This window comes from Ascaphus truei, chromosome 6 (genome assembly GCF_040206685.1).
Source record: "Ascaphus truei isolate aAscTru1 chromosome 6, aAscTru1.hap1, whole genome shotgun sequence".
NCBI lineage: Eukaryota > Metazoa > Chordata > Amphibia > Anura > Ascaphidae > Ascaphus > Ascaphus truei.
The window spans coordinates 114310359-114333615 of NC_134488.1; the positions used below are offsets into that span (position 1 = coordinate 114310359).

A 23257-nucleotide genomic window follows, 5' to 3' on the forward strand; every position below is an offset into this window, starting at 1 on the left:
CCAAAACATTTCAAAATGCATTCCCCTTGGGGTTTTATTCCTCATTTAGCAGTAAAAAAAGGGGAGTAGCAATTCTAGTCCGCCAAGGAACCCCATTCAATTTAACAAAAACAGTCATAGATCCAGAGGGTAGATTTTTAGTGGTGTATGGTACACTCTCGGGCACGGAAATCGCTCTAGTCAACCTATATGCCCCGAATGAAAACCAGACAGTATTTCTGAAAAAAGTGTTAGAGGATCTGGACCCAAAATACTTGTCATCAGTGATAGTGGGAGGAGACCTGAACATGGTCCTTAACCCATTAGAAGATAAATCACTCATCCCAGGCCGACCACACCCACCCCAATCCTTAAGTAAGGGGAAGAGATTCAGAGAGATACTAAAGGAATTTTCCTTAATGGATATATGGAGAACCCAGCATCAGGGCCAAAGAGATTATACGTTCTTCTCGGCACCTCACCAGACCTATTCGCGCATTGATTACTTCCTTGGATCCAGGAACATTCTAGAGGCCTCCGCAGGCTCTGACATAGGCCCAACAACCTGGTCAGACCATGCGCCAGTCACCTTAACTCTATCGGTCCCCTTTGTAAAAACATTTTCCTACAATTGGAAGTTGAATGACACACTATTAAATTGTCCAGAGGTAGAGAGGAAGATCAAAAAGGCCCTTAAGGAGTACTTCACTAACAACTATGGCACGGTCTCATCACTTGCTATACTATGGGAAGCTCATAAAGCAGCAATCAGAGGTGATTTTATCTCGATTGCCTCCCATAAGAAAAAAACTAAGGCAAAAATAATAAAGATCTAACAGAGAAAATAACCAATTTGGAACAACAACATAAAATTAACCCCTCAAAAAGAATATATAAAGCACTGACCTCCACTAGAAATGAATTAAAAAACATTCAGCTAGAAAGTGTGGAAAAAGCCCTCAAATGGACTAATCAGAGATATTACGACAAGGGGAACAAGGCCGATAGATTGCTAGCTTCTAAGCTAAGAGGTGTACAAAAGAGATCCCAGATCACGGCGATAAGAAGCAGGTCTGGGGAGGTGCTATATAATGAGAAGAAAATAGCGGACGAATTCACTAAATTCTATACTAAACTTTACAATTTGAAGACTCAAAAGGGGGCCTCAGAGTCGGCAAAGTCGGAAGCAATCTTAAGCTACCTGGCTGACTGTGATCTCCCCAAGTTGACGGAGGAAGAAAATTCCCACCTCAACTCCAAAATCACTAAAGAAGAACTGATATCCGCAGTAAAGGTCTCTAAAATATCCAAAGCACCAGGCCCAGACGGCTTCTCCAATACCTATTACAAAAGGTTTCTCCCAGTCTTGACCCCACACTTGCTGAGCCTGTTCAATTCATTCCTGGAAGGGAACCCTATCCCCTCATCAATGTCCCTAGCTAATCTGGCCATTATCCACAAAGAAGGGAGAGACCCAACACAGTGCGGAAGCTACAGGCCCATCTCACTTCTAAACAACGACCTGAAACTTTACAGTAAAATCTTGGCGAATCGGCTGAACCCCATTCTGCCAAGACTAATAAACACTGACCAGGTAGGGTTTGTCCTAGGGCGTCAAGCCTCAGACAACACCAGAAAGATCTTTGACATTATTGAACACGTCCACCTCACCAACTCCAAGGCAATGTTACTAAGTTTAGATGCAGAGAAGGCATTTGATAGAATCGATTGGCTTTTCCTTACCAAAACGTTGGAGAAATTCGGCTTTAAAGACACATACTTACAAGGAGTAAAGGCGCTGTACCAGAATCCGTCAGCAATAGTAAAACTGCCAGGAGGAAATTCTGAGAGATTCCAAATACGAAATGGTACAAGACAGGGTTGCCCCTTGTCCCCCCTCCTCTTTGCTCTCACCATAGAACCTTTGGCGGCTAAAATTCGAAGTAACATAAATATCCAGGGCATAACGATTGGAAAAACAAATTACAAAATATCCCTGTTCGCCGATGATATCATCCTAACGCTAACCAAGCCCCAGACCTCCCTCCCCAACCTCCAAAAGGAGCTTGAGGACTTTGGGGGCATATCAGGATACAAAATTAATAGTGATAAATCAGAGGCCCTAAATCTCAGCCTAACAGAGCCAGAAGTGAAATTAATTAAAATAAACTTTGCATATAAATGGAGCCCCTCATACATTAAATACCTGGGAGTGAATGTATCGAAGGACTACCAGTCACTATATCAATGTAACTACCCAGCTCTCTTTGACAAAATCAAAAAGGATTTGAGCAAATGGGAAGATTACCAGATATCGTGGATCGGAAGGATGATTTCTCTCAAAATGAATATACTCCCAAGACTACTATATTTTTTTCAAACCCTCCCGGTCCATGTCCCCGGCTCAGAGCTCAAAAACATCCAAAACAAGATGTTCCATTTTATTTGGCAAGGCAAAAGACCCAGAGTAGCCCGCTCAGTTCTACTGTCACCACGGGGGAGAGGGGGCATGGGAGTCCCAGATATCCAAAAATACTATCAAGCCGCCCAACTAAAGCAAGCGGTACTATGGAACACAGACCCAGCCCAAAGACGCTGGCTCCAAATAGAAACATTCTACTCTAAAATGCCTTCTCTGCCAGCATGCCTATGGAGTATGGAAAGAGAAGACATGCCACCGCGAAAATTTAAATTAAAAACGGCAAGACACACTTGGGAAGTCTGGCTAAAAACTAAACTCAAATATAAACTCACTTCTACGGGGTCACAACTTACTCCAATATTTGATAATCCTAAATTCCCCCCGGGGTGTGCGTCAAAACAGTTTAACCAACTAAAGTCAAAAGGAATAAAGACATTGATGGACATAATGTGTCTAGGAAGTCTCCTAAGCTACCGGGACCTAAAAGCAAAATATAAGATCCCGAATTTGGATGCGTTTAAGTACCTCCAAATTAGACACTTCGCCCAAAAGGTATCTCCAAACCTGGAATTCCCCTTTCCCACTAGATTCGAGAGATTATGCAAGCCCGATTCAGACCAAAGGGGACTAATCTCCAAGATCTACTCGGAAATGGAAACAAGGGAGGGACCTCCTCAGCATGATTACATGCTTAAATGGGCCGCTGACCTGAATATAACTATTGAGGAGGAAGATTGGGAAGAAATCTGGGGAGCGGCCACAGAGACATCCATCTGTACCACCACAAAGGAAAATATTTATAAGGTACTCTTCAACTGGTACCTTACGCCAGCGAGACTAAAACAAATCTACCCTCTGGCATCGGATCTGTGCTGGAGAGGCTGTGGTCAAAGGGGGGACATGGTCCATATATGGTGGACATGTCCAGAAATTAAGAAATACTGGACTACGGTCCAAAATTTAATAAAAGAGGTCACAGACCTCGAGTTACCCATTGAGCCGCTGACCTACCTACTGGCCAGACCAACTGAGGAAATTGGTCGTCCAACTAGGAAATTGATCTCCTTTATTCTCACAGCGGCAAGATGTGAAATAGCGTCTTCCTGGAAGAAGGTAGCCCCCCCTACTAAGGGAATGATAAAAAAAAGACTCAACGAAGTGATGCTTATGGAAAAGCTTACGGCCTATCTAAAGCAAAAAGCTAATTCATTCGAAAGAGTGTGGGAACCGTGGCTGTCACTATAGGACGAGGGTCCCCCTCGGGTCAAAACAGGACCCCCCCCCCATGGAGATCTAGCATCCCTAATAACTGGGACGCAGGACGCCCAGAAGAAGGAATACTCCCCCCCCCCCTCCTCTCCCCTCCCTCCCTGTTCCTCCCCCCCCCCCCATACAGGTTCCCCCTCTCCCTTTCCCCCACTTTGGTACTATACCAAGCTTCCCCCTCTTGGGAAGTGCTCCTTATGGGCAAGCTGCCTTGCCTCTCCCCCTACAAAAATTGAAAATGGCGTCATGTATTGGGATGAAAAATGTTGTCATTTGTATTCATGTAACTGTGTACCTACCCAATAAAAAAGTTTGGAAAAAAAAAAAAAAAATGTCTCCCAACTGGAGGAAAAGGTCCGCGAGATTGCTGATAAACAGGAGGACAGTGAAAACCGGGACCGCAGGAATAACGTTCGCATAAGGGGGGTCCCAGAAACCATCACCGACCCCGAGGACTTTGTGCAAAAGTGGCTGGAGCATTTGCTCCCAGACAAAATGGAGCAGGATCTGCACCTGGACCGGTGCCATAGGGCGCTGCGCTCAAAGCCACAAGCAGGAGACCCCCCAAGAGATATCATAGTGCGTTTTCACTATTATCGAATAAAAGACTCTATTTGCCAGATAGCAAGAGCAGCAAGATCTGTGGAGTTTGAGGGGTTCAAACTCCAGATCTATCAGGATCTTTCGCCCGCCACCCTCGCCAGACGCAGAAATCTGGGTCCAGTTACAAGGATACTACAAGAAAAGGGAATAAAATACCGTTGGCTATTTCCATTTGCCCTCCTTGTAATAAAAAATGGGGTCGCAAACACGTTGCGGAGGGCAGAAGATGGCGACGTCTTCCTCACCAGGCTGGGTCTGCTGCAGAGAACCCCTGGCCCCGGTCCCTCCCAGCCTCCTCACCTTAATCCGGAGCCGGATCCAGTGCTGGAGACGTCCTGGAACAGAGTGGGGACCTCCGCGGCTGCTACCCAGTGAAAAGCCGAGTTCCTCTACAGCAGCCAAGACCAATTAAGCAATTAAAGGAGCCTTTCCCCATTTCCCCTCCTCAGACCGCATGGCCGCCAGCAGAAGTTTTTTTTCACCGCTCCCCCCTGGTGGTCACTTACAGGTACTGCTGGTTACAATAGCAGAAGGCAGCCATTTACAGAGTCTTGTGGCGCGAATCCAAGCTGGGAGCGCGAAAGTAGTGGAGGAGGCGCCACGGCTTGGATGACGGCAGCGCGTCAGGAGGATGACGTCTTCGGTGCGCCTGACAGCTGACCCCGCGACCCCTGCGACAGAAGTTTAAGCACAAGCCGGGACAATGCGGATCTGGCACGACGGCCGACGAACAGCCAGAGACCCGACATAAAAAAACCCAAGCACAAGACTTGCGGGGGAGGGAGGGAGGGGGGAGGACATCTTCAACAGCCACTACCGCCAGAGTGTCAGGGCCCCGAGGATTTAGATAAAGAGGGACGACCAGATTGGTCTGTTGCTTAGCCCCCGGAGATATCACAATTATAAATAAATTAGACGGGCCACTGATAATAGTAGAACCTAGTCCTCTAGTCCAGACCTTTAGCCTAGGGCTACACTCAATTCTGGACATACCGGGATATCTGGCGGGGGGGGGGGGCGGGATGAGAATTGCTTACCTTGGCTATCCCCTGTTGGAATAGTTCAAATTGCCTGCTCAAAGTTGGATGAATCCTGTTAGAGAGATACATCATTGTTACACTAAGAAGACCGTTGTCTAGCTTAGGATATAGTTAATTGCTGCTGTAACTTACGTTCTCTTGTTTCTTTTTTGATTTCTAGGCGGATGGCGGGGCTGGGAGCTCGGAGACACTCACGAGAGGGTCCGGCTCTCACACACCTCTACCCAGCAGCGGCCTAGACCCTGGCTTGTTCCTATCCTCACCGGCAGGTCCGGGGGAGGTCTGGGTTGGAGAATATACAACGGAAGGGGGAGGTGCGGCGACAGAGGTGCGGCAACCATAAGGGGCACACTAATTGGCATAGCAGCTCGCAGAAAGAGGGAGAGGAACCAGAAACTGGTAGCACTCCAAAGCAAACTACACGCCCTTATGACAAGACACAAAAAAGGCACTGACACTCAGACATTGGCTGAGATAAAGAATACCAAAATTGAACTTAATCTACTGATGACCTCGCAGGCAGACAAATCTCTGAGTTGGTCAACAAGGAAATACTATGAAAAGGCAAACAGGCCAGATACCATGCTAGCACGCAAATTAAGGGCCAAGCAATCAAATTATAACATACAGGCGATCCGCTTAAAAACGGGAGCCTCTACATCCAATCCGAAAAACATAGTGGAAGAATTCAAAGCATTTTATGAAAATCTATATGATGGAGAGAAAGTGGTGCCTAATGCCAAAACCGCACGAGCCACAGAAGATTTTCTGGCGAGCGCTAATCTAGCTGAGCTGACCGAGCTAGACAGAGAGGTGTTAGGAGCAGAGTTCACATTAGAGGAACTTTCCCAGGTCATCTCTGACCTTAAGCCTTCAAAGGCCCCGGGCCCAGATGGCTATACAGGGCTGTATTATAAGAAGTTCATTGAGAACCTGGCCCCATGGCTGCTCCGAATGTTTAACGCCGTTTTGGCAGGAGCCCCGCTCCCGGAGCGGATGCTCCAAGCGTCTATCTCAGTGATTTATAAAGAAGGCAAAGATCCGCAAGACTGCAAAAGTTATCGCCCAATCTCCCTCATTAATACTGACGTCAAAATATACGCCAAACTAATAGCCAATAGGTTATGCCACATCCTGCCCAGACTTATACATCCAGATCAAGTCGGCTTTATTAAAGGTAGACAGGCTGCGGACAACACCGGACGAATTATTGATCTGCTAGAGATAGTCAATAACAAGAAAATACAAGCTATGATGTTAAGTCTGGATGCAGAAAAAGCTTTTGACAGGATTGATTGGCCGTACCTACAACAGACGCTTGGTGCATTTGGCTTTGGGGCGAAGGTGAGTAGCGCCATAATGGCGTTGTACTCTGGCCCCGCTGCTAGGGTCATGCACCAGGGCTTCCCCTCAAACACATTTCAAATCAAAAGTGGCACACGTCAGGGGTGCCCATTATCTCCCCTTTTATTCGCCCTATGTATGGAACCGCTAGCGGCGCAGATCCGTAACAACCCGGATATATCAGGAATTACGATTGATTCAGAATCTCACAAGGTTGCCCTGTACGCTGACGACATTCTGCTGGTGATCTCTAGGCCCCTCACCTCTCTGCCAAACCTGTTTGAACTGTTGGAAAATTTTAAAAAGATATCTGGATTTCAAATTAATCAAACCAAATCAGAGGCCCTAAATATCAGCCTCCCAAAAACAACAGAAAAATTACTGAACTTTAATTTCAATTGGCAACCAAAATACATTAAGTATCTAGGAGTTCATATTACCAAAGACTATAAAGGCATCTACGAAGCAAATTATCCCAAACTGATTCGAACCCTTAAAGAGGACCTGAGAAAGTGGATGCCATATAGTATCTCCTGGATTGGTAGGATACATAGTGTAAAGATGAATCTCCTCCCCCGTATCCTATACCTCTTTCAGACTCTGCCTGTACCACTGAGACTGAAGGAAATACTCTCACTTCAGTCTGAAATCTCCAATTTTGTATGGGGAGGAAAAAACCCGAGAGTAAACAGGACAATTATGAGAAAAACGATTCGGACAGGGGGACTAGCGGTACCTTGCCTGGTATCTTATTATAAAGCGGCGCAATTGTGTCAACTAACACAATGGCAGATCAACCCAGCATTGAAACGATGGGTGGATCTAGAGAAATCGGTCTGCTCCCCATTGGAGTTAGACAATTTGCTGTGGTTACCTAAAACAGCCGTTAAATGGGCTGACCGGCCGCTTTCCTCGATGATTAACTCACTGTCGATTTGGGAGGCCTCTAAATTTAAATATACCTTAACATCCAAACATTCACTGATGTTCCCGTTGTGGGGCAACCCCGACTTTGCGCCAGGGCTAGCAGAACACACCCCAGGGATCTGGAAACAATCTAGATATATTCGGCTCAGAGATCTGGAGGGGATACCAAACAAGGTCAAATCATTTGAACAACTCAGATCCGAGAAAAACATCCCACACTCTGAATTTTTCCGGTACCTCCAGATCAGGGCGTACTTTAACAAGCACACGCCATACCCGCCATTAACCACATTTGAAAAGCTCTGTCTGACAGAAACAGACACACGGGGACTTACATCGCAGATCTATGGAGAAATAGTGGGTTCTAGAAATGCACAACAAGAACAGAAACTAACATACCAACTAAGGTGGGAGACAGACCTGGGGGAAGTCCTGGAGGAGGAGGACTGGTCGGCCATTCTAGAGGCGGCTGCCAAAAGCTCTATTTGTACGACTTTGAAGGAAAATGCATATAAAGTATTAATGAGATGGTACCTCACCCCACTGAAATTATCAAGGTTTGTGCCAGGATACTCCCCACTGTGTCCAAAGCGGCGGACCTGTTGCACATGCTGTGGTCTTGTCTTCGAATCTCACCCATTTGGGAAGAAATTAGAAATTGGATCCAGAGGATTTTTGACCTCACAATTCCCCCGGACCCGTGGCTGTTCCTGCTGAATAGGCCGTGGCCGGGTTTATCTAAAACTGGAAATAAACTAGTTGCACATTTTGCAACAGCAACGAGGTGCGAGATCGCAGCTTTGTGGAAACAACCCGGGATCCCAAACATCCCCAAGATTCGAAATCGAATGTGGTACATATGCCAGATGGAAAAGTTAACGAGCTTGGTTAACGACACTGGCGCCAAATATCTAAAAGTCTGGTCACCTTGGTTGGAACAGACAGATATCCCAGGGGTAGAGGTAACCACAATCTGGCAATGATAGCTCAAAATGTATTATCACTCAAAGGGCGAAAGTATCACAAGGGGATACCTGGCCACACACGGGGCAGCAGTGGGGCATAAGAAGCTCAAGAGTTAAACCAACAAGAGCTGATAAATGAGGCAAACCGCGAACTGAACATAAAGCTCGTGGTAACAATAGGAGAGGCCCGCGTCCCTGGGGTTATCACCCCCTCCCCCCCGCTATCCTTCCCCTTCCCCACCCTTATTTTATTTTACCTATAACCGTAATTACATTAAGGTACCACATAGTGAGCTGGAGAGATATCACTGTTTATGTTGCACAGGTACTCAAGAGGGAAATTAGGTGTCACATTGAAATGTTATATATGAGATATTTATTTTCTTTTTGCACTGTGATACTATATGTAATGTAAAATCCTTACAATAAACTTGAAGTTGGAAAAAAAAAAAAAAAAAAAAAAGAAAACGGTACTTTATGTAAAAAATATAAAATCACAAAACCTACAATAAAAAACGTTCAGATCTCACAAACAGGTCATGGATGTTAACTTCAGCAAGTTGATAACCCTACACTAAGGAGGGGGGGAGAAAACAATAGTCCTCAAAGCTAGGGGAAAAAAAGGGCCTGTTGAATAGCCAGAGCAGCCGCAGCTACAAATGGAGGCAAAGACTAAACGGCCAGCACGCACTTAATACCGACACCAACCTACAACACACTAAGGAACTCTTTGTGGATCTCCGACTTAGAAATCTCTCACACACGGTTTTACCTGGACAACTAGTAACGGTACTCCCAGCCACTATAAGGGGGCATTCTTCCATATTTTATTTGTATTGTGTGTTGTTTTGTTTGTGTAGCCCTGGTAAGAAATGGGGCTATATGTCTATCCTCCTACTGGTATAAGCTCTGCTAAGGGCAGGCTGCCAGTAGTTATCATGGTTTCCCCCGCTTCAAGCCCTGCCCTGAGTGGTGGAGGTAGGCCACCTGACTCTGTGTCTAAGGCAAGAGACATAGGGGAGGGGCCTGCCAAAGTCATGAAGGGCAGTGCACAGTCAATTTAGGTGTGTTGAGTCAGTAGTGTGTCAGTTCTGAGTAATGAGTTGGAGAGGATTAGTGTGTTACATTTGGAGGAGGTCAGACAGGCCATGAGTAGAGCTGATAGAGCTGCGGTGGACCAGTGCCTCTCACGCTGCCTAGGGGGTGAGGGAAGAGCTAGCCCCACCCTGAGCGCCTGGGGCTTGGGGTGGTGGCAGGGAACAAAGAGCCCCAGACAGCCCATCCTGAAGGGGTACAGTCTGGAGGGAGAGAAGACCCTGTACCTGCCATACCATGTGCTGTTGCTGCTGTTGCTACTCTGCTGTGTGCTGTGAGCAATAAAGAAGCTGCTGTTTTATAAGAGACTGTGTGAGACTGAAATCTCTCACCCCAGACCGGGGTTCTCTGGAAGGATTTCACCCTACCCTGCTAGGGCTTGCCAGAGATGGAGGCGTTACACCACGAGAACCAGATGAAGGCATTCACCCCAGAAACCTGTCCCTGTTGTCTCCCATACCATTGCGGGAGACTCAGTCCCTCCTGTTCCTCCCAGGTATGCACCACCAAGACATATGTAGCCAGACCTTAGCACACCCTAGGGGGCCGATCTGCGACCAGGGTGTGGGGGGGGGGTCTATGGGTTACATTTGGAGGCGCTGCTGAGATCTAGAAACAGGACAGGTTTACAGCGAAGCAGAGCTGGAAGTGTTAGGTACACCTTCCATGCAAGTGCTGTAGAAAGTAGGGTGCAATTGCACATCAGGGGTAGTCAGGTAAGTATGGACTCTCGCACAGTACGCCCTGGGTGCCCTAAGAGGGTGTTGTAAATGGGGTGTGTGGCTATAGCTGTTTTAGTCCCTTGAGGCAGATAGCGTATGGCAACTGGGGGGGGGGGGGTAGCCTGCTAATTAGTCCAGGGACCATGGCCCAGGGTCTGCACTATGTGTGGCCAAAAGTAGGAGACGCCCGTACTTAGGGAGATGCCCGATACACTAGCCAGCACCCAGATAAAACACACCACAGAGTACTTGCAGGAACCGTCAGCGAGTGCGGTGTACCAGAAGGAGTTCTGCCTAGCCTGGGGTATGCTATACATCATATCGTGGGTAAAAGCATTCAGAGAGCATGCAGAGAGCATTCAGAGAGCAGTCAGAGAACAGTCAGTGTCTAGGAACGAGTTACACACTAGACACTGAGCGTAGCGCTATTGTACATTTGGAGGGCTCACTAAAGATTGCGGCCGCCGATACATGTGCTCTGCGGAGCATGAAGGAGTTAAAGATGGCGACAGCAGCGTCATTCACGGCCCAGCAGCTAGCAGCCGTTCCAAAATGGCAACTCCCGCCAAGCCTAGATCGTGCACGTGCAGCGTGCAAGCAAGCTGCAAGAGAAATGTGTCGAGAGATGTGCAGGGGTTTGGCGCCAAACCCAGATCCCCTGCAGAAGGAGTGGAGCAGCGCGAAAGCCAAAGATACACCCACTTGTACAGTGACTGGCCGACAGAAGAAGCCACGTCACGCTGAGCAAGAGAGTGCCCCTCCTCTTGTCTCCACCAGAGGGAGGGGACACTGCAAGACCCAATCAGAATCGTCCTCTCCAGCAGAAGGAGGGACAGGAAGTGAGAGCGAGGAACTTCACTTCTGTCTGACAATTGAAGAGAGAGGAGCAAAGAGAGAACTGAACTGTTCAACTCCCGCGCCAAAGATGTCTGAATTAAATATGACACCCTTTCAGTTTCCAGGCTTCCTGATTGTGGAGGTTGACTGCCGAGAGTATCTCCGGTGCCTGTGCGTACACTGCAGGACACCCGGACTGCCCCCAAGCACGACAGCACGATGCCCTCAATGTGGCACGTTCTATCTATGGCCTGTCGAGCCATGGCCTATGTTGAAGACGCCACGAAGTGCCTCGCCAGGAACCCTAACGGAGGTGGCGGAGAAGGCAGCCCTGGTTCCCTGTATCACCACAGAGGTGGGAACCGAGGCCCAGCCAACCAAAGAACCAAGAGATGTCCCGGCGGAAAAGAGCGCGACCGCAGTGGAGGTACCGGAGCGGGCCCGTTTCGTACCACTACCCACTGGCGGTGCGGCAAAAGACCCAGGTGACTCCCTAGCGGAGGAACCGGCAAAGTCGTCTTCGGAGGAAGGAGATGGCCTATCATCGGTGGCGATGCGCCTACCGGCGAACCACCCCAGCTGTAATAAAGATGGCGGTCCACTTACCAAAGAGAGGGAGCAGACGAGTCCGGACACCCCCCGATGGCGAGCGCTGGTGCGGCCTGAGCTGCGTAGAAGTCCCCCGATGGTGGTGACTCCCAGTGCGGTGGAGATGGGATCCGATACGGCTCCGGAGGAACCAACGATCACCAGCCGGCAGCGGAGCGGTAAGGAGACACCCCCACCCCCTTACTCCCGCCAGACGAAGACGGAACCTGCAGAGGGCGAGAGAGAAAGGCTTGCGGCCTACCTGCCCGTCCGCGACCCGGATGGTCCACCACCGCCCCTTCCGGTCCTCAACGCACTTCCGGTGCGAGACCACGGAGCGGATGGAGATTCCGCGTGCACCACTGATGACGTCACTTCCGGGTCCGGCTGGCACAGAGGCCCGGAAGCGTTGTTTTCCCAGAGAAGAGCGGCTATGGCAGCCGTGCTTGCAGCACTAAAAGCCCAAGGCGTTACACGAGGAGCACGAAGCTCGCCGGAGAGGGCAAGTCGAAAGATGCCCACTGGTCGCGGCATTGCCCGACTTATAGACACTATACCGGACATTGCCGATGCCCCAGTCCCTACCCCTAGCTCCATTGCCCCTGCCCGTCACGAGTTAAGACACCGGGCCTAGTGGGGATAAGTTAACTAAGAATCCCAAGTACTCTACAGATTGGAGGGATTGGGAGCTCAGTGACGAAGGGTCTGATGGGGAGATACCATATGATAGTGTTATTCATGTACCTAACCCTGTGCCTTTTTCTCCTGTACATAAAGGTAGGGCCCGAGGGTCCCATACTGCTGCAGAAGCGGGGCCTGTGAGTAAGGTAGTACACAAGATGAACCCCACCATTTACACCGATGATACAAGAGGTAGACGGCGAGGCTCGCACTCTACTGAGGCGGCCAAGTCAGGTGTGTCCTCACAAGTGGAATCAGATACAGGTACCAGTGTAGGGTCAAGGTATGAGCACCAAGATAAGTGGTGGGCACCTCTATTCACCGGGTACCACAAAGGAATGGACCGTACGCAGTTCTTGCTCATAAAGAATAATATAGTTGACCATTGGTGGCCTATAGGTGCCTTTTCTCCCCAGGAGATGGCCGATGAATTAGAGAAGAGATATATGGAGATTGAGCAGAAGATCGTGAGTCCCAAGGGCCCCGCCATTTTGTATGATGATGTTGCCCCAGAGGAGCCTGAGTTTTGGGTACTGCCAAGCAGGGCAAGTGACCGCAAACTAACCAAACTCAGCAGAGCAGACAGAGCCATAGTGGCCAGGTATAGGCAGTCCCATGGCTATGAGTTCCCCAATGTACCTGAGCCCATTATGTTAGAGATAGAGGAGCAGAGAGATACCTGTTTCCGGGAGGCTGTTATGGAGTACCATCGAACTAAGTTCGGTAGGGCGGCCTATCATAACGAGGTTAAGGTCTGTGATGTTATACGAGCCTGGAGCATTGGGAGGAGTATCTACATGCATAGTGTAGTGTATCGGCCGGAGTATGGGTCGGTACAGCCCTATTATGTAAAGGTTACTGATCAAAATGGGCGGGAAGTTAGGATGCCTGACCCGCGCCATTATTATTAGTTAGGTTCTCCATGTTGGGAGTTACCGTGCATCTTTTAAGTCGCCATCTGGGTGGAACCTTCTGATGTATGGGCACTAATCATTTGTGTTTGTTTTCCAGATTGTTCACCTGCAGGATGGTGCTGCTAAATTTAGGTCCAAGTGGGGATCATTGGATTCCACCTGAGGGAGAGTGTAGCCCTGGTAAGAAATGGGGCTATATGTCTATCCTCCTACTGGTATAAGCCCTGCTAAGGGCAGGCTGCCACTAGTTATCATGGGTTTCCCCCGCTTCAAGCCCTGCCCTGAGTGGTGGAGGTAGGCCACCTGACTCTGTGCCTAAGGCAAGAGACATAGGGGAGGGGCCTGCCAAAGTCATAAAGGGCAGTGCACAGTCAATTTAGGTGTGTTGAGTCAGTAGTGTGTCAGTTCTGAGTAATGAGTTGGAGAGGATTAGTGTGTTACATTTGGAGGAGCTCAGGCAGGCCCTGAGTAGAGCTGATAGAGCTGCGGTGGACCAGTGCCTCTCACCCTGCCTAGGGGGTGAGGGAAGAGCTAGCCCCACCCTGAGCGCCTGCAGCTTGGGGTGGTGGCAGGGAACAAAGAGCCCCAGACAGCCCATCCTGAAGGGGTACAGTCTGGAGGGAGAGAAGACCCTGGAACTGCAATTGGCATTAGATAGTGAGGCATTTAAAGTGAGCTTTTTAAGTGATAAATATAGTTAGACTATAGTTATAGTTAATACACTTACTATCTTCATGCAAGATCAATAACCTCAGCTGATATGACATGATATGACATGGATCTAATTGTATTCTCTTCACAGGTGTGTCCCTTGATGTGCAAGTCCTGTGTAAAAGATTTACTCTGTGGCCTTAAGCATTGAAATAAGTATGTCCCTTGATGTGCAAGTCCTGTGTAAAAGATTTACTCTGTGGCCTTAAGCATTGAAATAAGTTAGTATGTTTGAATTTCAAAAGTTTTTTTGTTTATTTTTGCCCCTCTTAACTCTGTGCTGTTAATTGACCAACTGGAACAAGCTGATTGATTGGGGAGGGGGAGGGTCATGTGACTGTTTTAGATGTATAAAACCAACACCTCTCCTGCTCCTCCCCAGCAGAATCCAATCCTCTGGCATCCTTCCTGACATTTTCAGTGACCATGCAATAGTGTACTGTGTAAGGAAAATTAAACCGCCCCAATCAAGCCCTAAAGTTCTCCTCACTAGAACATTTAAAAACTTTAACCCACAACAGTTTCTGGATGACCTTACCAACTGCCCATGGCACAGAATCGATTTAATTCCCGACCCTGATTCTGCACTCGACTATTTCCAATCCGAGTTCTTAAAACTCTGCGATACCCATGCTCCACTACGCAAAATAAGGGTACGAGGGGCCCACCTTCCATGGGTTACAACTCACCTTATTGCACTCTACCAGCTCAGGGATACCTTGTGGAAAAGCTACAAAGTAACTGGCACTACCAAGGATCTCAATCACTACAGATGCATGCGGAACATGTCCACAAGGCAAACAAGGCATGCAAAAGCACAATATTACTCTGACAATCTCCACCAAAATACAACAAACCCAGCTAACTTCTGGAAGGTTATCAACAATATATTCCTGCCTCCTAACCATCAACAACCAAGTAATATCACTAAGGGGGATATTACTCTGACAAACCCCACTGACATTGCAAATGCATGCAATGATTACTTTGTGGGGTGTGCCACTAACTTATTAGCAAAACGCAGGCCAAACCACAAACCTGAATCTCATCCTGGGAGTACCCCTATAGTCCCACCCCCTCCCAACACTGCCCACAATTTTCAATTTGGCCTAGTATCTGAAGAGATTATCCAAGCGCTCCTCAAACTAAAACTAAGCAGCCAATGTGGACCTGACTACAATCTAGGTTCCTACGACTTGGTGCCACAGCCATTGCCAAACCAATTGAGTCCATAGTCAACTCTATCCTGTCTGCAGGCCATATCCCTAAGACCTGGAAAACTGCCAGAGTTGTCCCAATCTTCAAAAGTGGGGACAAAAACACTGTCTCAAACTACAGGCCAATCTCACTTCTCCCAATTCTATCCAAAGTCATGGAAAAATGTATCCACTCCCAAGTAAGCGATTTCTATACCAAGACAAATTTCCATAGCCAATTCCAATCTGGGTTTCGTCCCAAACACTCCACCGTAAATACCCTGCTAAAAGTTTGCAATGAAATCCAGTGTGGAATGGAACAGGGACAACTCACTGGTGCAGTATTCCTAGATTTTGCAAAGGCTTTTGACACAGTTGATTATGCTATCCTGCTTAACAAACTCCAGAGCTCTGGAATAGGGAAGCATGCTTTAAACTGGTTTCAGTCCTACCTATCAGGAAGATCCCAACATGTGTCCATCTCAGGCTCTAACTCCAACCCCCTGGATATCACCTGTGGTGTCCCGCAAGGCTCTTTTCTGGGGCCCCTACTCTTCTCAGTGTTCATTAATGATCTTCCCACAGCTTGTAAGGAAGCCTCAATACACACGTATGCAGACGACACAATCCTATATGCACACAACCATAGCCTCTCTGACCTTCAACACATACTTCAGTCTGACTTTTTGAGACTCGTAAACTGGATTTCCCAAAACAAACTGTTTTTAAACACTGACAAGACTGTAACAATGGTGTTTGGGACCAAGACTAAATTTTTAAAGCTTCCAGTGACTGAGCTCCTGATTAGAACCAACGCTAACACCACCCTAACCCCTGTCACTAGTTTTAAATACCTGGGCTTATGGTTTGACTCCCACTTAACATTCGGGATGCACATTGATACCCTGACAACCAAGACCTATGCCAAACTAGGGGTACTTTACAGGAACAAATCCTCCTTAAGTCTCCTGGTCAGAAAGCGAATCGCACAGCAGATGCTAATGCCAATTATTGACTATGGAGACATAGTATATGGCTCAGCACCTCAAACCCACCTTGGCAAACTTGACACCCTCTACAATTCAATTTGTCGTTTTGTTCTCCAATGCAACTACAACACACATCACTGCGATATGCTCAAAGAACTAGATTGGTCATCACTAGAGTCTAGGCGCAAAGTTCACCTTTCCTGTCTTACCTTTAAATTCTTCATGGGCAAGCTACCCAGCTATCTGAACAAGCTCCTCACCCCCACCACTTGCAGCACTTATCACCTGAGATCAGACTCCAAAAGACTGTTCATGGTCCCAAGGCTCAACAAAGTATCCGGACGTTCCTCCTTCTCCTATCATGCACCCCAAAACTGGAACAACCTACCAGAGACTCTCACATTCACCACCAGTTTAAGTTCTTTCAAATCTAAGGCTGTCTCACACTGTAATCTGGTCTGTAACTGTTTCATACGCCCATAATATATATTTTCTTTAACTTTAACAATGTCTTGTATATAATGTATACCCTGTTCATTTATGTAACTGTATTTGTAACCATGTTTTATTTGTTTTACTCTGTGCCCAGGACATACTTGAAAACGAGAGGTAACTCTCAATGTATTACTTCCTGGTAAAATATTTTATAAATAAATACCGTGTGCTGTTGCTACTCTGCTGTGTGCTGTGAGCAATAAAGAAGCTGCTGCTGTTTTATAAGAGACTGTGTGGGACTGAAATCTCTCGCCCCAGACCGGGGTTCTCTGGAAGGATTTCACCAGAGATGGAGGCGTTACACCACGAGAACCAGATGAGGGCATTCACCCCAGAAACCTGTCCCTGTTGTCCCCCATACCATCGTGGGAGACTCAGTCCCTCCTGTTCCTCACAGGTATGCACCCCCAAGGCACATGTGTAGCCAGCCCTTAGCACACCCTAGGGGTCCGATCTGCGACCGGGGGGGGGGGGGGGAGTGGAGGGGCAGTCTACGGGTTACATTTGTATTCACTGCAAGATGCATTCTGTATGTATGTGTCTTAGATGTTGGGAATTATATACACAGGCTATACTACAAAGCACTGTGTTTGTTTATATCACTTACTGGGTTAACACCTCAATTATATACCGGGTATTGTGTGTTAACTGAATGGGATACTATGTGCCCTATCTAGATATATGATTACACACTGCACATAATTGTTTTGAGGAATTTTATTGTGAGTGATTCTGTTAAAATCTAGGAATAATCTATCATTTATCCAGGTAATTGGGTGCCTGCATATACCTACATAGGGTCTGTATTTTATATTGTGGACAGCATGGCTACCAATCAACTGATTTGATTTGATACCAGCAATGCTAGAAGGAATAAAGCCGATTCCTTTTTTCAGGATAGCAATGAATTAGCTCCACCGGTTCCTAATTGCGATGTGGAAACATTGTTCCGCATTTTAGAGACACTAGTACAGTATTCTCTGAAACCCGTCTATGGTGGGATAAAATTAGCCTAGAACAGGACATAGAAGCTAAAAGGATCCCAAGGGGCCTACGATTGTTTAGAATGCCCACATATGGGCTTGATAAGGAAGAGTTCTTGAACAAGTGGCATAACATCATGGAGGGATGCTCTTTCTCAATTATACAGCTTCTAATTGATGAGAGGAATAGTGTTTTACAATAACTGGAAACACAGATTGAAAGTATAAAGGAAAAGATTATTGAGTAAATGACAGAGGAGTCACTTGTTATATTTGAAAAAGGGTTAAAGGCAAAGTTGGATGTATATGAGATAAAACAAATGAACCTGAAAAAAACAAAAAAAAAACAGAGATAAGCTTATGATGGTAACAAACAATATAATTGGTTCAAAAATACTGATGTGGGTACTACAAATGAGGGTGTATCCCTGACCATACTTGAGGGTCATAGTTTTAACCCTACTAACCAATATGGGAGGAAATATCATGAGAATACGAACAGTAGAAATGAACACCATTACTATCGACAAAATAATGATAGGAATACATATATGTACGACCCTACAACAAAAAGGGATAACTCCCAAAAAAGGTATAACAACAAAAAAGCCCCTAACAACAAAAATAATTAAAAAAAACATCAGTATGAACCGAGAAATGGAGGTAGAGGTGACCAAGGGAATAAACAAACACACCGTGAGACTGGATGGAAGACTAAAGGGGTGGGAAAACCTCCCAAACATTATGACACAAAAGTAAAAAATGCTGAACTTCCAGTATCTAATGCATTCCAGGCCTTATCTGTGGATTCTAGTGATGAATAAATCACTAAATCTCATGATTTATTTAACAAAAATAAAGCCAAAATGGAGAAGCCATGTGTGAAAAACTAAGTATACCTAATGATTCAATAGCTTGTAGAACCACCTTTAGCAGCAATAACTTGAAGTAATCATTTTCTGTATGACTTTATCAGTCTCTCACATCGTTGTGGAGGAATTTTGGCCCACTCTGTACAACGTTGCTTCAGTTCATTGAGGTTTGTGAGCATTTGTTTATGCACAGCTCTCTTAAGGTCCAGCCACAGCATTTCAATCGGGTTGAGGTCTGGACTTTGACTGGGCCATTGCAACACCTTGATGCTTTTCTTTTTCAGCCATTCAGTTGCAGATTTGCTGGTGTGCTTGGGATCATTGTCCTGTTGCATGACCCAAATTCGGCCAAGCTTTAGCTGTCGGACCGATGGCCTCACATTTGACTCTAGAATACTTTGGTATAGAGAGTTCATGGTGGACTAAATGACTGCAAGGTTCCCATTTCCTGTGGCTGCAAAACAAATCCAAATCATCACCCCTCCACCACCGTGCTTGACAGTTGGTATGAGGTGTTTGTGCTGATATGCTGTGTTTGGTTTTCGCCAAACGTGGCGCTGCGCATTATGGCTTACATCTCCACTTTGGTCTCGTCTGTCCAAAGGACATAGTTCCAGAAGTTTTGTGGTTTGTTCAGATGCAACTTTGTAAACCTAAGCCGTGCTGCCATGTTCTTTTTAGAAAGAGGCTTTCTCCTGGCAACCCTTACAAACAAACCATACTTGTTCAGTCTTTTTCTAATTGTACTGTCATGAACTTTACTATTTAACATGCTAACTGAGGCCTGTAGAGTCTGAGATGTAAATCTTGGGGTTTTTGCAATTTCTCTGAGCATTGCACGGTCTGACCTTGAGGTGAATTTGGTGGGCTGACAACTCCTGGGAAGATTGGCAACTGTCTTGAATGTTTTCTACTTTTGAATAATCTTTCTCACTGTAGAATGATGGACTTTAAATTGTTTGGAAATGGCCCTATAACCCTTTCCAGATAGATGGGCAGCAACAATTGCTTCTCTAAGATCATTGCTCATGTCTTTCCTCCTTGGCATTGTGTTAACACACACCTGAATGCTCTAGGCCAACAAACTGCTAAAACTTTGGCTTTTATAGAGGTGGTCACACCTGTTGATGATCAATTAATCAAGGGCATTTGATTAGCAGCACCTGTCTGCTACTTAGCATCTTAATTCCTATGGAAGCAGTAAGGGTGTACTTAGTTTTTCACACATAGCTTCTCCATTTTGGCTTTATTTTTGTTAAATCATGACAGTGTAATATGTCATGTGTTGTTGTTCATCTGAGGTTGTATTTACCTAATTTTAAGACCTGCTAAGGAACAGATGATTGGTATTATGTCCTGATATGTAAAACCATAGAATTCAAAGAGGGTGTACTTTCTTTTTCACACAACTGTATTTATACAGCCCACCCTTATCACACCAGGATACATGAGTAGATCCCACTGGGGATACACATGTATCCCTTTGGCCTGAGGTATACACATGATATATATCCCAGTGTGCTACTATGTCGCCACCCCACCTTGGGGATTTTAAACTTTATTCACTGTAAATAATCTTCACTATGTAAATTTGTTGTTTTTTTTTTTTTTGGGGGGCCCTATTTGGACCTGTTGGATGTTTTAGAGAACAGTTGATCACACGGTCACATGACTGCCACATATGAGATATTATATATCGACTAACACAGCCCTATCCTCCTAGAAGTGCCCGCATTGAGAGCAGTACTTAGGGATCTTTTTCTGACACCGAGGTACAAAAATTCTATACGGTATATACAGTATATGAACCTGCTTAACGCAAAAACTTCCATTAGGTGTGCTACCTTTCCTTAATCATTTTCACTGGTGCAAATCGCACTGCTACTGGAAGCACCCACTCATTCTTCTTTACAGTTAATGGCCCTTAATTTTATACAGTTAGTCCTAGCTATCCGACGGTCCGTTATCCATCGAAGAGCTTATCCGACGCCAAATAATGCAGTCCGCCGGATGCATTATCTGATGTTGGAACCGCTTATCCGACGCTCACCCCCGCAGATAAACATGGACCCTCAACCCGACGGTCCATTATCCGACAGCGGTTTGCGGAACGGATTCCGGCAGATAAGCAAGGACCGCCTGTACTGTTTTTTGATTATGACATTGGGGGTACAGAACTACTAGTTTTATATTAGTACTCTCACCAGTTCCTCATTCCATTTGAAAGCTGCAGACCAAGCAATCTACTATGTTCAGTTCTGTACTGAGAAAATACTTATAGCATTTTTTTAAAACAAGTCTGAATTACATTTGTTTATGTATTATGTAACAAGCATTTTTTGTTTCTATAGCAACAATTTACAAAGTCACATTTCCTTCCTATTCTGAAACAGGCTATGGCACACCCCTTTTTGAGCCATGCCTCTCTCTAGCAGTGCAGAACTCAATTGTATCTAGTGACTGCCTGGTCACATGATCTTCCCCACAGAACTTTGCATCTTTGGTCCTCTTCTGCTGCACTGACAGCCATTTAGTGAACCTTCGAGCCAAATCTTCACCCATCGATGGGCAACATAGCTAATTACTTATCATTGTGTGGATTGTATTGATGCACATATTAAAGGGGGGGGGGGGAGGGGGGAAACGGGGAACACTTGGACAGCTACTTTAAACACAAGAGATATATTTTAGAAATATACAATATTCAAACTAAAACACTGTACCAAGGAATGTGCCTTTGTGTTGAACACATTTACATATAAGCACATACTGCAGCCGCTACAAAGAAACACTGCAGATCTGAGGTCACGTGCAGCATTAAATTAGCACATTTGACGCATAAACAAAATGGCACGTGTCAATTTTTATATATATTCTTCCTTTGCCTTGAGACAAACGTCCGTTACCGTCCTGACAAACCCAGGGCCCCGTATCTATAGCAATGACCAGCGGTGTAACGTTGTAACGTGACACCTCTGTGTGACACCTGTGTACACTGCCGCTGCTGCCTCACTACGCAGTAACAAAAGTATTACAGGCAAGCGACACCGGAAGTCCCGCGCGCGCGCTACCGTCTCATTGGCTGTCTTTCGTGGCTCGTCACCACGCACGCGCCAAATCCTGACAGTTGTGTCTCGCGCTTTTTTTTTTCTTTCCCCCCAGCTTCCGCCCGTGTGTGTGACGGGAGAACAGAGAGGAGTCTGGGGGAGGAGAGGTGCCTGGGAGAGGGGGGCAACAGGAACACACCGGCCCTGGTGACTACGTCTCAAGGAAGGCGGCAGCGGGAGGGGGGAGCCCAGGGCCGTGTCTGATCCTCACTAACTTCAGGCGGCCTTGGCTTGCACACCAGGAGTATCGTACCCGGGGCGCCAGGCATTGTGTTTACACGTAGGCCTCGGGTCGTACGCGGGAGACATGGCCCCGCGGCTGCAGTTGGAGAAAGCGGCCTGGCGTTGGGCGGAGTCGGTGAGGCCGGCTGACATCGGATTGGAGCATATCGAGATGGCTTATCGTGTCCGATTAGAGCCCTGTGTCCGCGGCCTGTGCAGGTACAAGCAGCACATATTACCGGTTAGAGCCCTGTGTCAACAGCCTCCCCGTGACTCCCACAGCCTCCCCCTGACTCCCACAGCCTCCCCCTGACTCCCACAGCCTCCCCCCGACTCCCACAGAGCTTCCCCCGACTCCCACAGAGCTTCCCCCTGACTCCCACAGCTTCCCTGTTCCCCCTGACTCCCACAGCTTCCCTGTTCCCCCTGACTCCCACAGCCTCCCCCTGACTCCCCCTGACTCCCACAGCCTCCCCCTGACTCCCACAGCCTCCCCCTGACTCCCACAGCTTCCCCCTGACTCCCACAGCTTCCCCCTGACTCCCACAGCTTCCCCCTGACTCCCACAGCTTCCCCCTCAGCTGACATCTCCGGGCCGGTGTCAACACACAAGCTCCTGGTAGTTCAGAACAACTTGGCTTCTTTGGGAAGTTTAAATCCTCCTCACAGTGTATGTGTTACTAATCGGTATCTTGGGGGAAATGTGATATGTATTATTGCCTTTCTCCAGAGTTCCTGCTTCAGTCATATCAGCAAACTGTTCTGATTAATGATGACGCCAGGATTACTTTGCAGGGAAAAGATAACAATTTACCTGGAGTTTTGAGGACTGGCAAACCGTCTCATCACCAAAAATACATTAGATCCCCCTCCAAAGCTTTTGTTTACAATGGAAATGTAATACGTTTCAAAATAAATAAATAAAAAACCTGTTTAGAAACACATTTCTTTCATGCTTCATATATTAAACGTGATGCAATTTGAATAAGCGCACTTGCACTGTATGAGAAATTGTAACCACAGGATTGATAAATTCAATATTCTATAAGGTTAGGATGTACATATATGAGCAACATTTTAAATTTTTATTGAAGCGTGTATATACAGAAACATAAAGCATACAAACCGTTAATGCATGAAATTGACCTAGTGCAATTCGGGAAGCAGTCTTTTGTTTTTTTTTGTCAAGAGTAGATTAAACATTCCACTGTAGTTGGTACCACTTCAACCTAGACTGCCCCATTAAGCACGGGGTGTAAGGCATTAACTAACTCGTGCTGCCAGCAAGAGATTTTAGTA

General features: G+C 46.6%; 2 protein-coding genes across 3 annotated transcripts in view; one reads left to right on the forward strand and one right to left on the reverse strand.

Moving 5' to 3' along the window:
* The window catches only part of LDLRAD2 (low density lipoprotein receptor class A domain containing 2), a 49453-nt gene extending 27478 nt beyond the window's left edge, over window positions 1-21975 (reverse strand). For both annotated transcript variants that reach the window (XM_075605847.1, XM_075605846.1), the window contains exon 1: window positions 21353-21975. The gene's annotated coding sequence lies outside the window, so the exon portion shown is untranslated. The remainder of the gene's footprint in view (window positions 1-21352) is intronic.
* Window positions 21779-23257, forward strand: part of USP48 (ubiquitin specific peptidase 48) — a 39056-nt gene continuing 37577 nt past the window's right edge. Inside the window, exon 1 of the mRNA XM_075605843.1 lies at window positions 21779-22177. Within this exon, the coding sequence (XP_075461958.1) occupies window positions 22044-22177 (134 nt within the window). The 5' untranslated portion in view covers window positions 21779-22043. The remainder of the gene's footprint in view (window positions 22178-23257) is intronic.